Raw genomic sequence first — 19594 nt, forward strand, 5'->3', positions numbered from 1 at the left:
GGTTCTAGCCGCTACAGTCTGGAACGGCGCGACCGCTACGGTCGCAGGTTCGAATCCTGCCTCGGGCATGGATGTATGTGATTTCCTTAGGTTAGGTTTAAGTAGTTTTAAGTTATAGAGGACTGATGACCTCAGAAGTTAAGTCTCATAGTTCTCAGAGCCACTTGAACCATTTTGATTTGAACCAAAGAACTCAGATACTGAATCAAAAACTGTGTGTCACAGATTTGACTATAGTTAATGGGTGGCATCGGTAAATGAGTCTTGGACTTGGGAAAAGTCGTTAAAGGTATAGTACTGGGAAAAAGAGTGTCATTAACTACTGAATTAAAATAGTGGCCCAAGTGAATTTAAGTATGTTGCTATCATTCTCAGTGTGTACACGTCAAGCGTAGCATTAACATGGATCTTAACTAGACACTCGACAAAAGCAACAGTTAATTAGGACATGAAAAGAGAACAAGTACTAGCCCCATGGCAAAGTTCCCGGGAAAAGAACCTGGGATTTCAGAAAATAATTAATATCCTAACAACTTAATCGCGGGAAACATGGCCTCTGGTGACTACAAAGCGATTGTAAGATAGTACCAAATGGGGAACGAAACATGAGCATGCAAATTCTTCCCCTTATCCGGTCGTGGACGAATCCGCATAGATTTAACTGAGTGACGAGAAACGCCAACTTCACTCCTCCCTAACGAAGCGATGCCGCCGGATAATTTCACCATAATCGGTGTGTACAGACATGGACTACCTACTGGCCCGATGACTGCCACGGCCACTCGTCAGACAACGCAGAGGCTGCCTCTCAGAGCAGATGTCCCGCTCGCTGCTGCATCACCGTCGCTGAAGCCGCTGAGCCTTCGGTCTTAGCTCTGAACGAGTGCACTCTTCGAAATCCTAGCACCAAGTCTTCACGCCGCATCGCCTGTTCCTGCCCTGAATAGAGACAGCGCCACAAAAAACAATCCTCCAACGAAAAATTATGTGCCAAGTCCTGGCCAGTGATGTGATTGTTAACGCGTTGTTTGTTCTCCCACCAACGAACCAGTCTAAGAATGTTCTCCAATCAGCCGGCTTCCCACCGACGCCGTTTCTAAAAGGCGGTTCAAAAAGAGCGCTAGTTTTGAAACAGCTAGTAAATTTTTGTTTGTCCGTTGGTGACACTGTTTGATTCGCTTCTATTTCCAGGAAAATTCTGACTGTTGACTCAGTTCGAATTTCTCTCATTCGGTGCCTAACGCTGGAGTAGTAGCTTGGGCGCAATGTGTGCTAATCGTGCAAACGTTTTAGCAGAAAGGAGAAAGTTATGCAGCAACTTTCAGGCGACTTCGCGCGATCCTAGGACCTAATGAGGATCCGAATGAATCAACAGTTTGCAGACTTACGAAAAAGTTCTTTGAGATGGGTCCAACAGTAAACCTAAAAAGTTCTTGGTGTTATCGTTCTGGCGGAAGTGAGCAGGACATTGTGTTGGTTCGTGACATTGTGGGTGTTAGCCCAATGAAATCAATTCATCACCTTTCCCAACAATTGTACCTAAGCTACTGCTCAGTACGAAGAATTCTACTATATGATTTCCATTACCTCATCTATAAAAATCAGTAGACACAGCAGCTGAAAGTGAAGGATGACCAGAAGGCCGGCCGCTGTGACCGAGCGGTTCTAGGGGCTTCAGTCGGGAACCGTGCTGCTGCTACGGTCGCAGGTTCGAATCCTGCCTCGGGCATGGATGTGTGTGATGTCCTTAGGTTATTTAGGTTTAGGTAGCTCTAAGTCTAGGGGATTGATTACCTTAGATGTTAAGTCCCATAGTGCTTGGAGCCATTTGGACCATTTGATTTGACCTAAAGAGACAACAGTTTGTTGACCGGGTTCTGAGAAGACGATAGCTTCGCAAATAAAATCATCTTCAGTGATGAAGTACATTTCCACTTAAATGGTTTCGTAAATAAGCGGAACTGCCGTATCTAGAGGTCAGAAAACCCCGCATGATCCACGAAGGGGAAACGCATCTACAACGAGTGACAATTTGGCGTGGCATTTTCTCGGGCGGCGTTATCGGTCCTTATCTTTTGAAGATGAGGGAGGACAAGCTGTGACAGTCAATGGAGACCGAGACCTTACTATGATAAGGGAGTTTTTGTGGCCTCATATGAATAGAATAAACATTGAACAGTTCTAATTTTAGCAGGATGGTACCACCTGCCATACTTCCCGCTAAACAATTCAGTTGCTCCATGAGCTGTTAACGGATCGCCTCATTTCGCGCCTCATTTCGCGCAAGGTCATGTGACTTCACTTCTTGTAACTTTTTTGTTTTGGGGTCATTTAAGACAGTGGTGTATGCCAATAAACCCCGCAACATCCACGAGTTTAAGGAGGAAATTCAACGAGTTGCCAGCGAAATGGACATGGAAACTTGTCACGCAGTCATAATGAATTTCATGGACGGTGTTTTTGCATGCCAGCGCAGGAGAGGAAGTCATATGTCTCAGATTTTTTATACATGAAGTGCGAATGTTAGATGAACATGTTTATTAATATTGTTTGTGTTTTTTTGTAAAAATAAATTTCTTAATCTTAATGATAGATTTTAAAAAAGGTATTTCACTCAGTTGATAGGGAAACACTAGATAAAGTGATCAGAGAATTTGGCATCAAATCTAAATTAATCTAAATTAGCAAACCTTATTCGTGAAACGCTCACAGACACCAAATCAAAAGCAAAGTTTTAGCTTCAAATGGCTCAGAGCACTATGGGACTTAATTTCTGGGGTCATCACTCCCCTAGACCTTAGAACTACTTAAAACTAACTAACCTAAGGACATCACACACATCCATGCCCGTGGCAGGATTCGAACCTGCGACCGTAGCGGTCGCGCGGTTCCAGACTGTAGCGCCTAGAACCGCTCGGCCACCCCGGCCGCCAAAGTTTCAGGGTGAAATATCGAAGGCAATCAACATAAAAACAGGTGTAAGGCAAGGTGATGGCCCGTCTCCATTCCTCTTTAACTGTGTACTAGAGAAAATAGTAAGAGAATGGAAACAATAACTAAAAGAAGAGAAGCTATCACCAATCCGGCACTGAAATTCACTGTTTAACATTTGCAGATGATTTTGCTATTCTTTCTGAAAACCTAACAAATGCTGCAATACAAATCAATCTCTTAGAAGAAATAGCCAACAAATCAGGTTTAAGAATATCAGTAGAAAAAATTAAAATTTATGACAAATATAAAAAATGCTCCGTAACCCCTAGCAACAGATATTGGGCAGATAAAGAGGGTAAATAAATTTAAATATTTGGGAGAAATTACGCAAGAAAATGGCTTAGAAAAATTCGCTATAGAAGAAAGAGTACATAAAATGGAGAGACATTATCGAATAACTGGGAATGTCTACAACAGAAGGTGCCTGTCTAAAAATTTGAAGATACAGCACTACAACACAGTAGTAAAACCAGAATACCTTTATGCAAATGAATGTTTAGTACTAAACTACCAAACTGCACAAACTTGAAATTCTAGGAAGAAAAATAATTCGAAAAATACTTAGACCACCAAAAAATACAGAGGTATGGAAAATAAGAAGGGATGAAGAAGTTTATCGCTACATAGAAAACATAAATGAAACTACGGAAGAGGCGACTGCTATTTTTTGGACACTTATACAGAATGAATAGCAGAAAGTTAACCAAACAGATTTTTAAATATCTTTAGGACAAGAAGTCAACAATAGCCTGGATTCAAGTAGTTAGGAAAGATTTAGAAAGAAACAGAATAAGAAAGAGTGAGTTTCAAGAGGAAAGTGTTAAAAATGGAACGATTCCAAGGCGAGCGAGGAGAAGACAGGGTCAAAATGGTCCGAGGAGAGAAAAAGGACACATAGTGAACAGATGAAATAATACTGGAGGAAAAAGAAAGAACAACAAAGACGAAAGCATTGAAATTGATGCGTGGTCCTTAGATGACCCAAACGAAGAAAGATGAAATTTCTTACTTTGGTATGTCAAAAACGGCGCTCTTTTTAAGCCACCCAACACTAGTCTAGCTGTCCTACATCATCGATTCCTTTTCTAGTCCGCTAATTCCTGGTTTTCCAGCATACAGGATTTCTACAACGTCTGCTCCTAATGTCTGCTCCCAATCTCTCGCTGTCGAGTAATTTGTAAGATACCTAATAAGAACATCTCTCACCTTTTTTTTTTTGTCATCAGACTACTGACTGGTTTGATGCGGCCCGCCACTTGTGCTAACCTCTTCATCTCAGAGTGGTAAAAATTCTCACACCAACGTGGATAGAGTCAGGCTGACGCAATTCTGTGAGACCGAAAACAGAGTTAAAGCTGAATAGCGTCGCTTCCCTCGGAGATAGGAGCCTGTTCACACAGTTTCCCATTCCAATTCACTTCTGAGAAATCACCGTGCGGAGAACAATGCCCTCTGCGCGCTAGTAGTAAAATTGACATTTACTTGCTACAGGTGACTCTCTCCACTGTTTAGCTCCTCACATTCCTTAGCGGCACCCGTGCAGTCTGCATTGTCATCCTACAGTTCACGGACAAGAATTTATGGGTCCACCGGAACGGCGCCCAGCAAAACACCGCTGGTCGGCTGAGTACCTCCGCATGGTTAACCAAAGACATTAGCCCACCTCGTGTCAGCACGAGTATCGGAAGTAATCACCACTCCTTTTGAACGTACTGCTGCAGAGATCTCAGCCCGCAGTCCCTGCTGATGCATGCCCTCCCTCGTCAGACCAAAGTTCACAAGTGGTATTTACTATTCCGCGTACGAAAGTTCTTGATCGGAACAGAAAAGTTTCATTTATAGGAAAGGTGCCTCTACCTTAATAATCACTGACGTCACCAATGCAATCAGCAACCAGTATAAGTCTAGTTGTAGAAAAATGACTGTAATTGTGATTAATAGATTTTACAGAATACAAAGGACATGTCAGACCGAAAATGGACTCATGCATCTCAACTCTGAGTTTCAAATTAGAGTTCCTCCCAGCAAATAAAATGTTCAAACTGAAACGCGCCAACGTATCACCATTAGGAAAAATAGGACATGAAGTGTTGACATCAGGTATCAAGTTGCCACGTTTGCAAAGCTTATATAAATTTTGTAACATTCTTATTTCATTTATCTGATCATTTTGAAGCTCAGTTTATTATGCTGTCATTAATTTCATTATTTCTCTGCTCTAGTTCCACTGTTACTAATTGACAGTTGAACATAGAACGTCAACAATTCTCATTTTATAATTCCAGAATAGCTCTTACAAGAAGTTAAACTAGCTTTTTGTTAGTATTGGCCGACTTTCGTTGTGTGGCGGCGAAAGTGCTTACAGAGTGTGTGTGTGTGTGTGTGTGTGTGTGTGTGTGTGTGTGTGTGTTTTAACGGATTTACTCTGCAAACCGAGGTTTTAAATTCCCTTTCACAGTGCTTACTTGCTGCAGTTTTGTAACATGTGGACGTGTTCTTTACATAAAAGAACACGTCCACATGTTACGAAAATTTTTCAACTAATAATATTCTTGATCTAAGCAACTTTATAAAAAAACATTATTGATGAACTGATTTTACGAATATCAATACTAAAAGCTAAATGCCGCTTAAAACTTTATGTTGCAATGTTAGAGAAGTGAATTAATACATAATTCCATGATGTCACTCTGTATACACCAGCAAGTTTTTTATTGTAATCTGTAGGTTTTCTGTTTGTAATAATGGATGACGTAATTAGTGACTGTTAAAACAATACATAAGCAGTGGCGAATCAGCCATCAGGATCTCAATTTTCCTCACAGTGTTTTTGAGCCAGTTTTGTTATAGTTCTGTAACCGTATTACTCATTAAACATGTAATTCGGAAAGAGAAACGCAATGTCAACCCAATTTCTTGGAATTTCTCTTGGTGCTACCAAATCATTAGCGACACTGTCAAGAACTCAGCAAGTCACAGCAAATTTTGGTGGAGAAGATAATCGCAAATACTTTTACAGCCACTGCAGCATCGGATATCGCCGAGAAACGAAGATGAGTATTTGCTATTAACTGCTACGCACTGTTGCGTTTTAAAAAGTAACCTACAGAAATGTAGCCAGGACTCCGAGAACCGCCGATATTTCTACAGTGGCACACCTTCTCATTTTCAAGGCACCAATGCATGTCATATATTGGTCGCACCATCAGGAGAGCGGAGGACCAGTGTATTGAGCATAAGCGTCACACACGCTAACAACAACAAAGCAAATCTGCTATCGCAGAACACTACCCTGCTACCGGTCATCCTACAGAGTATAACAACACAGAGATCTTGGCATGCACTTCCAGCTATTGGGATAGTGTTATTAGGGAAACCGTTGAGGTTTAATTAGCAAGGATTTTGCTTAAATTCTGCTTGGAGTCCTACACTCTCCTGGTAAAACAACAGAGGGTCAGAGTCAACGCTACCTCATCTCTTTGTTATTAATATTCTCTATCTGTAACTTCTGGCGTTGGCCGACTTTCGTTGTGTGGCGGCGCTAGTGCTTACAGTGTGTGTGTGTGTGTGTGTGTGTGTGTGTGTGTGTGTGTGTGTGTGTGTGTTTTAACGGATTTACTCTGCAAACCGAGGTTTTAAATTCCCTTTCACAGTGCTTACTTGCTGCAGTTTTGTCTTGAAAATGACAGGATATGCACAAGTCGAAATATCGGTGGTTGTCGAAGACGTCGCCCGGCTGCATTCCCTTAAGTTATCTGAGTACCATATGAGTTTTATGTTATAGTTTCAGGACGGGACAGTTGCGATGAACACAGAGTAATGGCATAAATTTGTCCATGTTATAATGGAATCGCTTGAAGTCTTAGAATATCTTACGAAATTTTCCAAACGTCACGAATTTTCTGTTTCAGTCAATTTTTTATTTTGAGTAATAGGTTCCCCCGAGTTACATTAGAGAGGCAGCCTGCAACTGGTACCGAGCAGGGTAGTCGTATAGATACCAACAGCTTCCTCTTGCGTGATCTGGGTAACAACAACCCTACCCGATGAAGCTTGTTGCCAACAGTCAATCAAAAACAATATTAACGTACATAAATATTATACTAAAGGGAAAAATGACGTGCACTGTCCCTCACCCTGCTTAGTGTGCCAATGAAAGGAGTAAGGTGTTTATCCATAAATATTTTTGGCCACTGGGTAAGTGATGTCAAGAATCTAATATATGACAAAATTAATTTCTAATGCAAACTGAATTATTCTGGGTAACAAATTATTTTACTGTAAATATATATATATATATATATATATATATGTGTGTGTGTGTGTTAATAGTATTGAACATTAAGAAATTATTTTTTACAGTAAAATAATTTGTTACCCGTATATATATATATATATATATATATATATATATATATATATATATATATAGGGTAGTCCATTGATCTAGACCGGAGTGTCCGTGCGGTTCTAGGCGCTTCGGTCTGGAACCGCGTGACCGCTACGGCCATAGGTTCGAATCCTACCTCGGGCATGGATGTGTGTGATGTCCTTAGGTTTGTTGGGTTTAAGTAGTTCTAGGGGACTGATGACCTCAGAGTCCCATAGTGCTCGGAGCCTTTGAACCATTTGATCATAACCGGGCCGAATATCTCAAGAAATAAGCGTCAAACGAAAAAACTGCAATGAACGAAACTCGTTGGGAGTGGGTCGATATGTCGACGGCAGCTCATCAAAGAGCTCATTATAGCAATACAACGGCTAAACAAACTAAGAAATTTGAGCGGCTTGCAGGCACGGAAAGATTGGGTTCATCTCATGAACCAGCATGCACTGTCGTCAACTTGTCAAGCAAGAATTTGGACGAAGGAACTATTTCGGCCATTAATAAAGAACTGACTTTTGCTCCTACACCACACACTGTTCCTATCGAGGATTTTATTAGTGGAGTGGAACAGGCTGTTCGACATCTTTCACAGGACGACGCCGACGAGGTAAGACTTACCACCAGTCGCATTTTACCCTCAGCCAAGCCTCTCAAATCTAATATTAGCAGAGAAGAAAGAGAGGGTCTCCGTGCGTTACAGAGGGATGAAGATCTTGTTGTTCTGCCAGCAGATAAGGGTAAGGCCGCAGTGGTTCTTGATGCTAAAGATTATCATATCAAAATAGCATCTTTATTGGAGGATAGTACTTATAAATGTTTGAAACGGGACCCAACTCTATCATATAGCAGAAAATCAACGGAGCTGTTGAAAAATTCTGGTCTTCCAGAAGATGTCATAAAAAATCTTTAAGTTCGAGCCCCTAGGCCTCCAAGGCTTTACGGATTACCTAAGATCCATAAAGATAATGTCCCTTTAAGACCCATCATTAGCGCCATTGGATCTTCTACATACAGGCTAGCAAAATTCTTGGCTAATTTAATGACTCCCATAGTTGGCCGTTGTGAACACCACATCAAAAACTCTCAAATGTTTATTGAGAAAATCAAACAGATCAGAGTTGGTCCAAATGATATTTTAGTTAGCCTAGATGTGGTCTCGCTTTTTACCAAGGTTCCTATTGAGGACACATTGCAATTTCTGACAGAACACTTTCCTCCGCAAACTGTACAGTTGCTTCGACATGTCATGACGACCACCTACTTTCTGTATGGCGGGAAATTTTATGAAATGAGGGATGGAATGGCCATGGGTTCTCAGTTATCCCCTGTATTGGCTAACTATTTCATGGAACAATTAGAGAAACGTGCACTAAATTCGGCTCCACACCGTCCATCTATTTTTTATCGTTATGTGGATGATACGTTTTTGGTTTGGCCGCATGGCGCAGGAGCCCTCGAGAATTTTCTGGAACATATGAATGGTGTGCACCCGAATATTCAGTTCACTGCCGAGATAGAGAGAGAGGGAAAACTGCCGTTTCTAGATGTACTGGTGCAAAGAAAAGCAGATGGGCGGCTTGGCCACTCTGTGCACCGCCAACCAACGCACACAGATCTATATCTCGACGCTAAGAGTTTCCATCATCCAGCTCAGAAGAAAGCCGTTCTAACTACATTGATATATAGAGCAAGAACTGTGTCTGACAAAGACCATTTAAATTCTGAAATTAATTACCTTAAATACGTGTTTCGTAGGAACGGCTATGGTTCACGGGATGTAAAGTCAGCGTTCTACAAGAGAAAGAAACGTGAAAATAATGATTATTCGCATGATGAACAACCTAGCGTGTTTCTTCCTTTCTTCGGTTCTATTTCCAGTAAAATAGGCAGGATCCTTCGTAGACGAGGTTTAAGACCAATCTTTCGACCTCCAAGGAAAATCAAGGGGATGTTGCGTCCTATGAAGGAGTGCCTCGGTCTCAGGATTCCTGGTATTTACAAAATTCCTTGTGAATGTGGAAGTAGTTACATTGGTCAGTCAGTCCGGACCATTTCCGATCGCTGTACAGAACATCAACGTCACATTAAAAACAGGGAGCTGGAAAAATCGGCAATTGCGGAGCATAGCCTCACTAGGAAACATAAAAGTTTGTTTGGTGAAACAAAAGTTCTGCCTCAGGCCTCCACATACTGGGACTCGGTAATTAAAGAGGCGATAGAAATTAGAATGTGCGACAACAATTTTAATCGTGACAATGGTTACAATCTTAGTGGTGCATGGAAGCGAGCGCTCGATATGGAGAAGCGTCAGAGAGATTCGCCGCGGGTCTTCGATACTCCGGGAGCGATGGCGCCACCAGTCCAGGCGTCGACAACATCTGCGACACCGTGACATATTCGCCGTCCAATCAGGAGCTGTCCAATCACAAGCCGTCCTGGGGCTACATAAGGTCCACCACAGCTGCTGTTTAGCCAGTCAGTTTCCTGACGACGAAGATGGTGGTGAATATCGTCGAAAGCTCGAGGTTTTACCAAGATTTGACGCGGCAAGAAGTCCGAGAATATTTTATTCGAAACTCGTCTAGCTTGATGGGGGAAAACAGATGGTGCTATGTTTGGCCCGCTAGATGGCGCTGCCATTGGTTAAGCGGATATCAACTGCCTTTTTTAAAATACGAACCCCCTTTTTTATTACATATTCGTGTAGTACATAAAGAAATATGAATGTTTTAGTTGGACCACTTTTCACGCTTTGTGATAGATGGTGCTGTAATACTCACAAACACATGGCTCACAATTTTAGACGAACAGTTGGTAACAGGTAGGTTTTTCAAATTAAAATACAGAACGTAGGTACGTTTGAACATTTTATTTCGGTTGTTCTAATGTGTCACTGTCAATGGACCACCCTGTATATACATAAACATATATACAGGGTGTAATGGTCATTTACTAATATATACGCACATCAGTCAGTCGGTTTTTTTTTTTTTTTTGCCCTGTGTCGAACAGCCTTCCACAAACACGTCACAAACCTTACACCCTGATGTTTTCTGCATGGTCGTATTGCACCACTAAGTGGACTACGCCTGTCAGTATAGGTTAACGGCTTTGCGTCCACATGTCAACACATGATCTACATGAAATAATCAATGTTTTTAGAGAAAATATGAAAATATTAAGGAAAGGGTAATCAAAAAATGTACTGGAAAAGAAATGTAAAAAGAAATTTCAAATATAGGTCTCCAAACATCAAAACGGATCCGCAAATACACAGAGAGAAAATATGTCCACTTTTCAACACCTGATCTGCTGCCCAGGAATAAAGAAGTATTAATGACCGGCTGTGGCCACATGTGCTTGTAGGTACTAACCAGCTTAAAAAATATGACTTGTAATGGCTGTAATTATTAGTCTGCAAATGACGTAAATACTGAAGTTATGTTGCACACTGTCCTCAGTCACCAACAGAAACATCCACACTTTACTCGTTACACCCTGTATGAACCAACAAAGGCGTATTTACGCTGAACATTGGTATATATTTGTTATCCAGAAAACAGGGACCTTCAGTTCTTGAATGCATATAATCTGATAATTTCCGGAAGGCCTGTTTGCTCAAACGTGTTTCTAATTTTGTGGGGGATTAAAGGGGTGCACAATTTTTTGCTTTGTGTCTCCTACAGAAAAAAAAATCTCCACTCTAATTACAGCCTCGTAAAAGAAGTCTAAATTACAAATATTTTTCGTTTCTGTAGTGCGACTGTGTGTGTTAGAACACAGTTGGAACAGATTTTCTATTGTATTTCAAGAATTAAATGTGCTATGAAATGGTTGTATAAAGTCCCAAGTCTTTAAAGAGACCTCTGCGAGATATGCTGCGTTTACTGAGAAAATACTTTGTTTTCTTTACGTGCATTTCCCTTTGAACATAATTCTTAAAAACTGCAACCCTGACTGATGTCAAAACACGGAGACATACTTATTTATAAGCACAAAACATGCGGAGTTGACATTCTTGTTAAATTAATCATTGTAGACCTTCATGTTTAATTAATCAGTATGTTCACTCAGTTTTCACTTGTTAGTTATCCAGCTAACCTCTGACGAACATTACACGTAGTGATTAATTTAGAGTCTGGTCATGAATAGTATGTGATACCTCCAAGTCATTTCCGTTTGTTTGAAACCACATAATACTAATCCAAGTCAACAACTGCTGAGTAAGTTCCAACCAGTAAACACCGATTAACTGAACAATCGAATTCCATGTATAGGACAGTTTCAAACATCTGATAACTTTAAACATGAGTTATTGTGGTAAACATTTGACGTTGAGCACGTAAGCGACGAAAAGCGCAGATAAAGTTTCAATTTACTGTTTAAGTTTGTTGGAAGTCGCTAATGTTCTCATTATGAAACATTGGATGAATATAATCTTGGTAATTTGCGCTAGACTTTAAGTAAAAGCTAATTTTTCACGCATCTAATTGTTTATGACGACATATCTCCTGAATTATGCATCGCACAGTGACATAATATTGCAGGTACGTTCAGTGATATACGTGGAAACTGTCTGCAAATTGTGTTGCAAATACAGTTAATAATACAGAAGTTTTAATTAAAACGTCATCCCCGACGCTAAAGTTTGACTGCATGAAGAGTGAAAATGTAGTAAGTGATAAACTACTTTCCTTCCTTCATTTTGCAGGGGAAGGGAGGGGGGGATGTCAGCTAGAAAAAGTTTCGTAATGGTTTGAAATTATGTGTAAACTTCGTTGGAAGTCTCTAAGTGTTCTCTTTTCAAGTACTGGATGAATGTAGTCCAGCTATTGGCACGCCGTCGGTTAAAGCTGACACAAGACAAGCACGCGGTTTAACTCAAGATTATACTACCTCTTAATGAATAGATTATGACAGCATTTTAAATCTTTAAATGCATCCAATGATCACGAGAAGTACTGAAAGCAACCTGCAATCGAGTTGCGTTCTGGTATAGCGGGTTAGCAATACAGACACAATCTTCTAACTATATTATCTTTGCGTCTGTAGCTTACTTTCTTTATGACTTTCGTAACTGAAACTCCTTCTGTAATAATTCCACCCTTTACTTTTTTTCCAGTATTTGGGATCACCTGGTGGAGATAACAGCCGCCAAGAAAGTGACCATAATTATAACAACCCACTACATCGATGAGGCACGCCAGGCTCACAGAGTAAGTTGTTCTGCCAAGTAAAATAAGAGCACCAATAAATAAATAAAACATTTCAAACATTAATTTCCCAGCAGCCTTGGTTTTTATGGCTGCCGCATCTTGGTTACTTTTACACTACCTTGTAACAGTCTTTAACACTGTAACATGAGACCTGTCTCAACTACTGGTAATACACTATATGGAAAAAATTATCCGAATAGGACAGAAATCGATATATGTGATGTACATGTACAGACAAACAGTTGAGTACAATTTCAGAAAAATTAATTATTTATTCAAGAGAAATAGCTTCACAAATTAAGGAAGTCAGTAACACTCTGGTCCATCTCTGGCCTTTATGTGATCATTTATTCAGCTTTGGATTGATCGATAGAGTTGTTAGATGTCCTTCTGAAGGATAGTGTTCCTAATTCTGTCGAACTGTCACGTTACATCGCAAAAATACCCAGTTGCTTGGAGAGCTCTGCCTGTAAAGCTGCAAACGTTTTCAACTGGTGAAAGGTACCTGCTGGCCAAAGTAGGGTTTATCAAGCATGAAGACAAGCATTAGAAACCCTCGACCTGTGTGGACGGGCATTATCTTGCTGAAATGTAAGCCCAGGATGGCTTCCCATGAAGGGCAACAAAACGGGGCGTCCTTTCCAAGCCCTAACTCGACCATTAAGGTGACCGGATCTCTCCCCACCTGAGAACTTTTGGAGCATTACGGGCAGGGCCTTCCAACCAGCTCGGGAATTTTACACTCTAACGCGTCAGTTGGACAGAATCTGGCACGATATTCCTCAGGATGACATCCAACAATCCTGTCAATCAATGCCGGGCCAAACAACAGCCTGCATAAGGGCCAGAGGTGGAACAATGCGTTAATAACTTGCTCAATTTGTAAAGCTCTTTCTCTTGAATGAATCATATCTTTTTCCTCAAACTGTAATCATATGTTTCTCTGTACATATACATTGCATCTACCGAATTCCGTACAATTTGAGTATTTGCTTCATACTGTGTTGTGTTTTTTTTTAATCCTTTTTGTGCAGTATACACTTTGTGTGAACATATTTCATATCATCATCTACGTCATCGTCGTCGTTGTCAACATCATTCGCATCATCATCATTATCAACATTATTATTATTACATACTGTTTTTCTCATTCGCAGCTCGTTACAAGTATCTTCCTGGCATCTGCAAACTGAGATGCGGAATACTTTTGGAAACCAATCTGGTCATGTTATGCCTCAGTTTGTGGGAAGATCAGCAAGTGCAATATAACCAAATCTGTAGCAGTTGTTGTAATAGTTTTCTTAGAAAATAAAACATTCCTTTAATGCTTTATGAAGCTTAATTGAGGCCGTGGATGGACTTTGGTCGAATTGTAGGCTACATCAGCTATGTGGTTTAGCCACAGTGTAACGTAACAGTCGCGACACTTCGGCTTCAGTTTGTTACCTACTGCGCCAGCAGCGCGCCAAGCGGCCAGTAAGTAAAACTGTAGAGTTCGGCGCGATCGTGAAAGTGAAAGCGGGTTGTAGTTGTTTATTTCGGTTTGTACAACGGTTTTGACAAACGAGAGCATCTGTAGCGCAATACATTTCAGCAACAAGATGAACATACCGCATGCCTTTTTTAATTTTCGTAAGAACCCTGAGAGGTATATATCATCGTGTTATTAAACTGTGTCGTCAGAATTCTTGCTCTACGGGTGCATGAATGATTAATGTTTCGTTTTAGGAGCAGAAAATGGCTAGTGAATAGCAGACGAAAAGATCTCATGGAAAAAGGATGCTATTTACCTTCATAATAATGTATTGTTTACTACACTGCGATCCAACAAGTTCATGAATGCAGACAATAATAAACTTGTGTGGAATGCAGTTTGACATCCCGAATAAGCTACCTCAACTGACGATGAAGAGGAAACTGCCACAAAGGCTTGGTAATCCATCTAAAGCTATAAAACAGAAGCAGGCAGTTCAACTCTCCATATATCAGTGCTAGATTCATCCGAATCGTCAACACAGACCTGCTTTGACGATGAAGTGGTTAGATTAAGTGCAGTTATTCGTGTCTTGCAAAAGCGTGTGAAGTGTCAGAATCTGCAGATCGCTAGGCTTCATGCAAAAATATTACGGGATGAGGAAAGTACCTATCATTTTAAGCACAGACAGCAACAGAAACTGTATCAGAAGGATCAAGTGAAGAAGGGCATACAAATTTTGAAGGCTCTAGGATAACGTTATTTAAACAAAAATGGCCTTGACTTGCTGTTCAGTCAGGAATGCCATTGAAGGAGAAACGTGCTGCAAGATGGAAAGACGAAAATAAACTGTTTACTCTAAATTTATTGTATTACAGCACTCAGACATAAAGGTTTTGTCAGAATGTTTTATGCTCCCATCAGTGCGTACATTACAGAGGAATGTGGAAGGCATACAAATAAAATGTGAGATAAGTTACAATATACTCCACCTTTTAAAGCAGAAGGTACAGCATTTCTCCGATACTGATGAACTAGTGAATATGGCATTCCATGAAATGCCTCTAATGGCAAATTTAACACATGACAGCAATTCTGACACTGTTGTTGGCTTTGAGGACCTGGGGTTTACACGCATAGCATATTTCTCCCACTACTCGGCAGCTGTTTGTCCCACTTAGAATAATACAATGTGGCAACAGGCGACAATGACTAAAACACAGTAGGCCTGCGGAACGACAAGTGGGGTGTCGATCCCTTTTGTACAAAGAGGTGCATGTGTGTGCTTCTTACGTGTGAATTTGTGTGTTTATATTCTTCTGGTATCAACATGGTAACCTGCAGTTCTATCCAGCGTCACAAGTGTTTTTTCACGAATGTGTTGTAATTTGCCAGTGGATTCATGAGTTTCATCCCAACTTGCGCTTATTATAGAATCATTTTTGGAAACATATATGTCTTCTGTTATTGCACAAACTCTTGGAGGCAAAAAATAATTCAAATATTTCATAAATCACGTAGGAAAGGGATATGCTTACAACGCATCTGACGTTCTCTTTTCTCGCCGCTTGGAGCGCTAGTGTCGCTCCAGCTGTCAAACGGTGACAACTTCAGCAGTAAATGTCGCGACTGCTATGTTAGACTGTGGTTTAGTTGTTCCGAAATCCACAGCCTGCAGCCGTGCCAACATATATCTCTTCATGTTCTCAAACACCCTTCCGAAGATCCTGATTGAGGTCTTCCATGGCTCGTGAAATTCAGTTCAGGATAAAAACTGATATAGAACATTAAGATGAACCTCAATGTAGAAAACTTAATAAAAGTATATTGCCACACTTTGGAATTTACCTTACTATTCCGTTTCATTTATTTTCAGCCCGTGTCCGTTTTTTTTTACCATTTGGTTTGGTGGTCTACAATTTCATTTGTGGGTCCATACTTTGGGAGTTGTATTTGGATTGGTTTTTATTATTTTAGTAATAGTATACCATGTATAAAATCCTAGAAATACATAGCTTTCTAGAATGTCCTTTTAGGTTTTACTCGTGCATGTTCGACACCTGTAGAAGGCATTGTTAATGTACGTTTATAAGTACTAGCTGTAACTAGTCAATTACTACTTCAGACCTGTTTCAAGTTGCGTTAGTCATTCGTTGAGGTTCGAATTTTCCGTAATGCAATACTTGCAAATTTTTATCGTGTTCTGTACTGCCCGTCATTTCTCAATAGAAACCAAGAGTGATGAGTAAAGCTTGCGAAGTGTAGTAGTGTTCTGCAAATTTTTCGAGAAAAACTTACGGAGTCTAGGACACAACTTGACTCTGAAAAATTGTGTTTTACGATAAAAACAAAAATTCACAGGTTTTCGATGTAGTCTCTTTTCGGGTCAGTAAACTCTGTCCAGTTCTTTCCAGAGCATATATCACTCCATCCCTGAAATGTTTATCATGAAGACCTGCAAAACATCCATCTGTGGTTGCCTCCTCATTGGACTCCAGACGTATTCTATGGGTGAATTTTCAAACATGTGGAAAGTGGAGGCAGTCTTATTGCGCCAAATATGGTGAACAGGTTGGATATTCACACAATTTACGTTTCAAATCCCTCTCGCTTATCACTTCCAAGAAACTATTGATCTGAAGACAGATGTTATTTTCTTTCTTTCACTCTGTAGTCTTCTTCTCGCATTTATTTTCAACCAGATAATCCAGAAGACTTGAGAAAATTCTGCAATTACTATTGTACCCTCGCATCCCAGAAAAACTGGCCTTTCCATCAGGTGAAATCGACTACATCTCTGTTGGTGGAGTGCTACTACTGTTGTGCCGGACCCACACGTCACAGACATTGACCCACTGAAGCACAAAATCAGTTGGATCCTATTTTAAATGGTCCTAATTTCTTAAGCATCAAATAAATGCAGTCCCTAGCTTCTTGATAATTCAGAGTCGTGGTTCTAGATTTATAACCAGTCAGCGCACTTAAGACGATAAGACTACGGAGTTGGTTAGGGATGAAAAGCAATCCACCAATTGCAGGCCATTGTATTGTGTTGTATGGGACTGGGGACCTAGAAACGACGGGGAGGCTTCGTCCCCGCCGTAGCTCTCACTGGTTCACAACCCCACAACAGGCTACAGAAGTCCACTCAGTACACCGCCGACCCATATCGAACCCAGGGTTATTGTGCGGTTCGGCATCCAGCTCTCTGTTATCTTCCGTTTCGGTGCCGGTGTGGTCGCTGAGAGAATGAATAGATGATTTTGACCCACTTACTGATTTTACATACTCAGGTCGGTTGACAACGTCTTACTTTCAAAATCATTGAACGCTTCTCTCATTGATCTCGTTACACTCATTTTCACTTCGTTCACCTTTTGTTTGTCAGCTAGGGTTTTACTTCTCTTGAATCTGAGATGAAGTGCTCTTTGTTTACGTAACGCTTTTCTAAAACGGCTATTAAACTATGGTGTGTCTTTCCCAGCAGTTAAAACCTTACTCGGAACATACTCGTATTTGGCATATTGAACGATGCCTTTGAATTTTTTCTCGACATCTTCGTCGTCATCACCGAATATTTTATGCTGACTGCTGAGATATTCTGAAATTTGTATCCTGTCACCCTTGCTGAACAAATATATCTTCCAAACTTCCTTAGCGTTGTAGGACCCGTCGTCATAGATGTCACAGCCTTATGATCGTTGAAACCTTCCGCTACGTTAACTGATTCGATAAGCTCAGGTCTGTTTGTTGCCAGGAAGTCTAAGACGCTACCCTCACAAGTTGGTTCTCTACCTATCTGCTCAAGGTTATTTTCGGACAAGACACCCAGAACAATGCCACATGAAACCGTGTCTCTGGCACCAGTTTTAATGGAATAACGCTCCCAATCTATACCTGACAAGTTGAAGTCTCCCCCTATTACAGCGACATGATCAGGAAAATTACTACGGCATTTCACCTGTTATCCATTGTTTCAGCACTTTCCTGACTGTTATTAGTTTACCAGTTATTTCCCTTACTTCTTGAAACTTGCCTTTTCTGTGCTAGTATTCGGCACCCTTCTACTGATTTGTAGGTCGATCGTATATACGCCAAGTGTCAGTAGAAATCCTACTGACATCGTCCATTAAACGTTACAAATCCTTACAAGGACGTTGCGCTACATCCTTTAGAGTATTTGAACTGGTCTCACGTGCAGAAATTTGAATGTCCACAAATTTGCAGCGAAATTAATGGTCCAATACCATCCTATGTACTTTCTGTAAGTCCTCATCTAAGATTATACTTTTTGTTCGCACTTCATATGGATTATGATCAAGAAAATACACAGCCACTCTTTAATTTAGTCGCCAAGTTTTTAACTCTGAGATTAAGACTAAATCTTAACCAATATTGCGTGTATTTTTGTTGCCAGTGAACAGTATAAAACAAGGAATTTTCTGACAGTATGGTGTTCCAGTTAATCCAAGTGAAGGAAAACACAGTAAGAACGCTTTAAAGAGCCATACAAGAATAAATAAATAAAAGTGTTGCGAGTATCATAATGACATCATCATACCTCCACAACATAATTAAATTTCGTCTCTGTGTCAGGTTAGGAGTTTTACACTTTGCTCTCACACCATGACAAAAGAAATTGCCACAATGGGAAATAGAAAAACTGGGGAAGAAAAGCGACAGTACAAGGATCGGTACCAGATAGGGTTGATAGAAGAGATAGAGAAGATACAATGGAGAGCAGCGCGCTTCGTTACAGGATCATTTAGTAATCATGAAAGCGTTACGGAGATGATAGATAAACTCCAGTGGAAGAGTCTGCAGGAGAGACGCTCAGTAGTTCAGTACGCGCTTTTGTTGAAGTTTCGTGAACATACCTTCACCAAGGAGTCAAGCAGTATATTGCTCCCTCCTACGTATATCTCGCGAAGAGACCATGAGGATAAAATCAGAGAGATTAGAGCCCACACACAGGCATACCGACAATCCTTCTTTCCACGAACAATGGAGACTGGAATAGAAGGAAGAACCGATAGAGGTACTCAAGGTAGTCTCCGCCACACACCGTCAGGTGGATTGCGGAGTATGGATGTAGATGTAGATATAGATTCAAGCAACTACTGATATTCTATCAGTTCCTCATGTACCAGGTGGTTATAATTATAGTGCAACTCCTCGCAGAGTTCCAGTATGAGCTGTAATTATAGTATGCCAGCGAAACTTGGTAGATATTCTGATACTTTAATGTGGCACAGATTTATGTTAGGTGAAATAGCTACATCCAATTTTGGGCACCAGGTGCAAATGTAAAAGCACTCCGTCTTCAGGCCACGAGTGGCCTACCAGGACCATCCGACCGCCGTGTTATCCTCAGCGGAGGATGCAGATGTGAGGGGCGTGGGGTCAGCACACCGCTCACCCGGTCGTTACGATGGCATTCTTGACCAAAGCCGCTACTATTCGGTCGAGTAGCTCCTCATTTGGCATTTGGCATTTGGCGGCCTGGATGGTCGCCATCCAAGT

The 19594-nt window shown here is 40.8% G+C and overlaps 1 protein-coding gene across 1 annotated transcript in view; it reads left to right on the forward strand.

Moving 5' to 3' along the window:
* LOC126354097 (ABC transporter G family member 23-like) overlaps positions 1 to 19594 on the forward strand; it is a 500698-nt gene that overhangs the window by 420223 nt on the left and 60881 nt on the right. Inside the window, exon 8 of the mRNA XM_050003484.1 lies at positions 12504 to 12597. Within this exon, the coding sequence (XP_049859441.1) occupies positions 12504 to 12597 (94 nt within the window). The remainder of the gene's footprint in view (positions 1 to 12503; positions 12598 to 19594) is intronic.

This window comes from Schistocerca gregaria, chromosome 3 (genome assembly GCF_023897955.1).
Source record: "Schistocerca gregaria isolate iqSchGreg1 chromosome 3, iqSchGreg1.2, whole genome shotgun sequence".
Taxonomy (NCBI): Eukaryota; Metazoa; Arthropoda; class Insecta; order Orthoptera; family Acrididae; genus Schistocerca; species Schistocerca gregaria.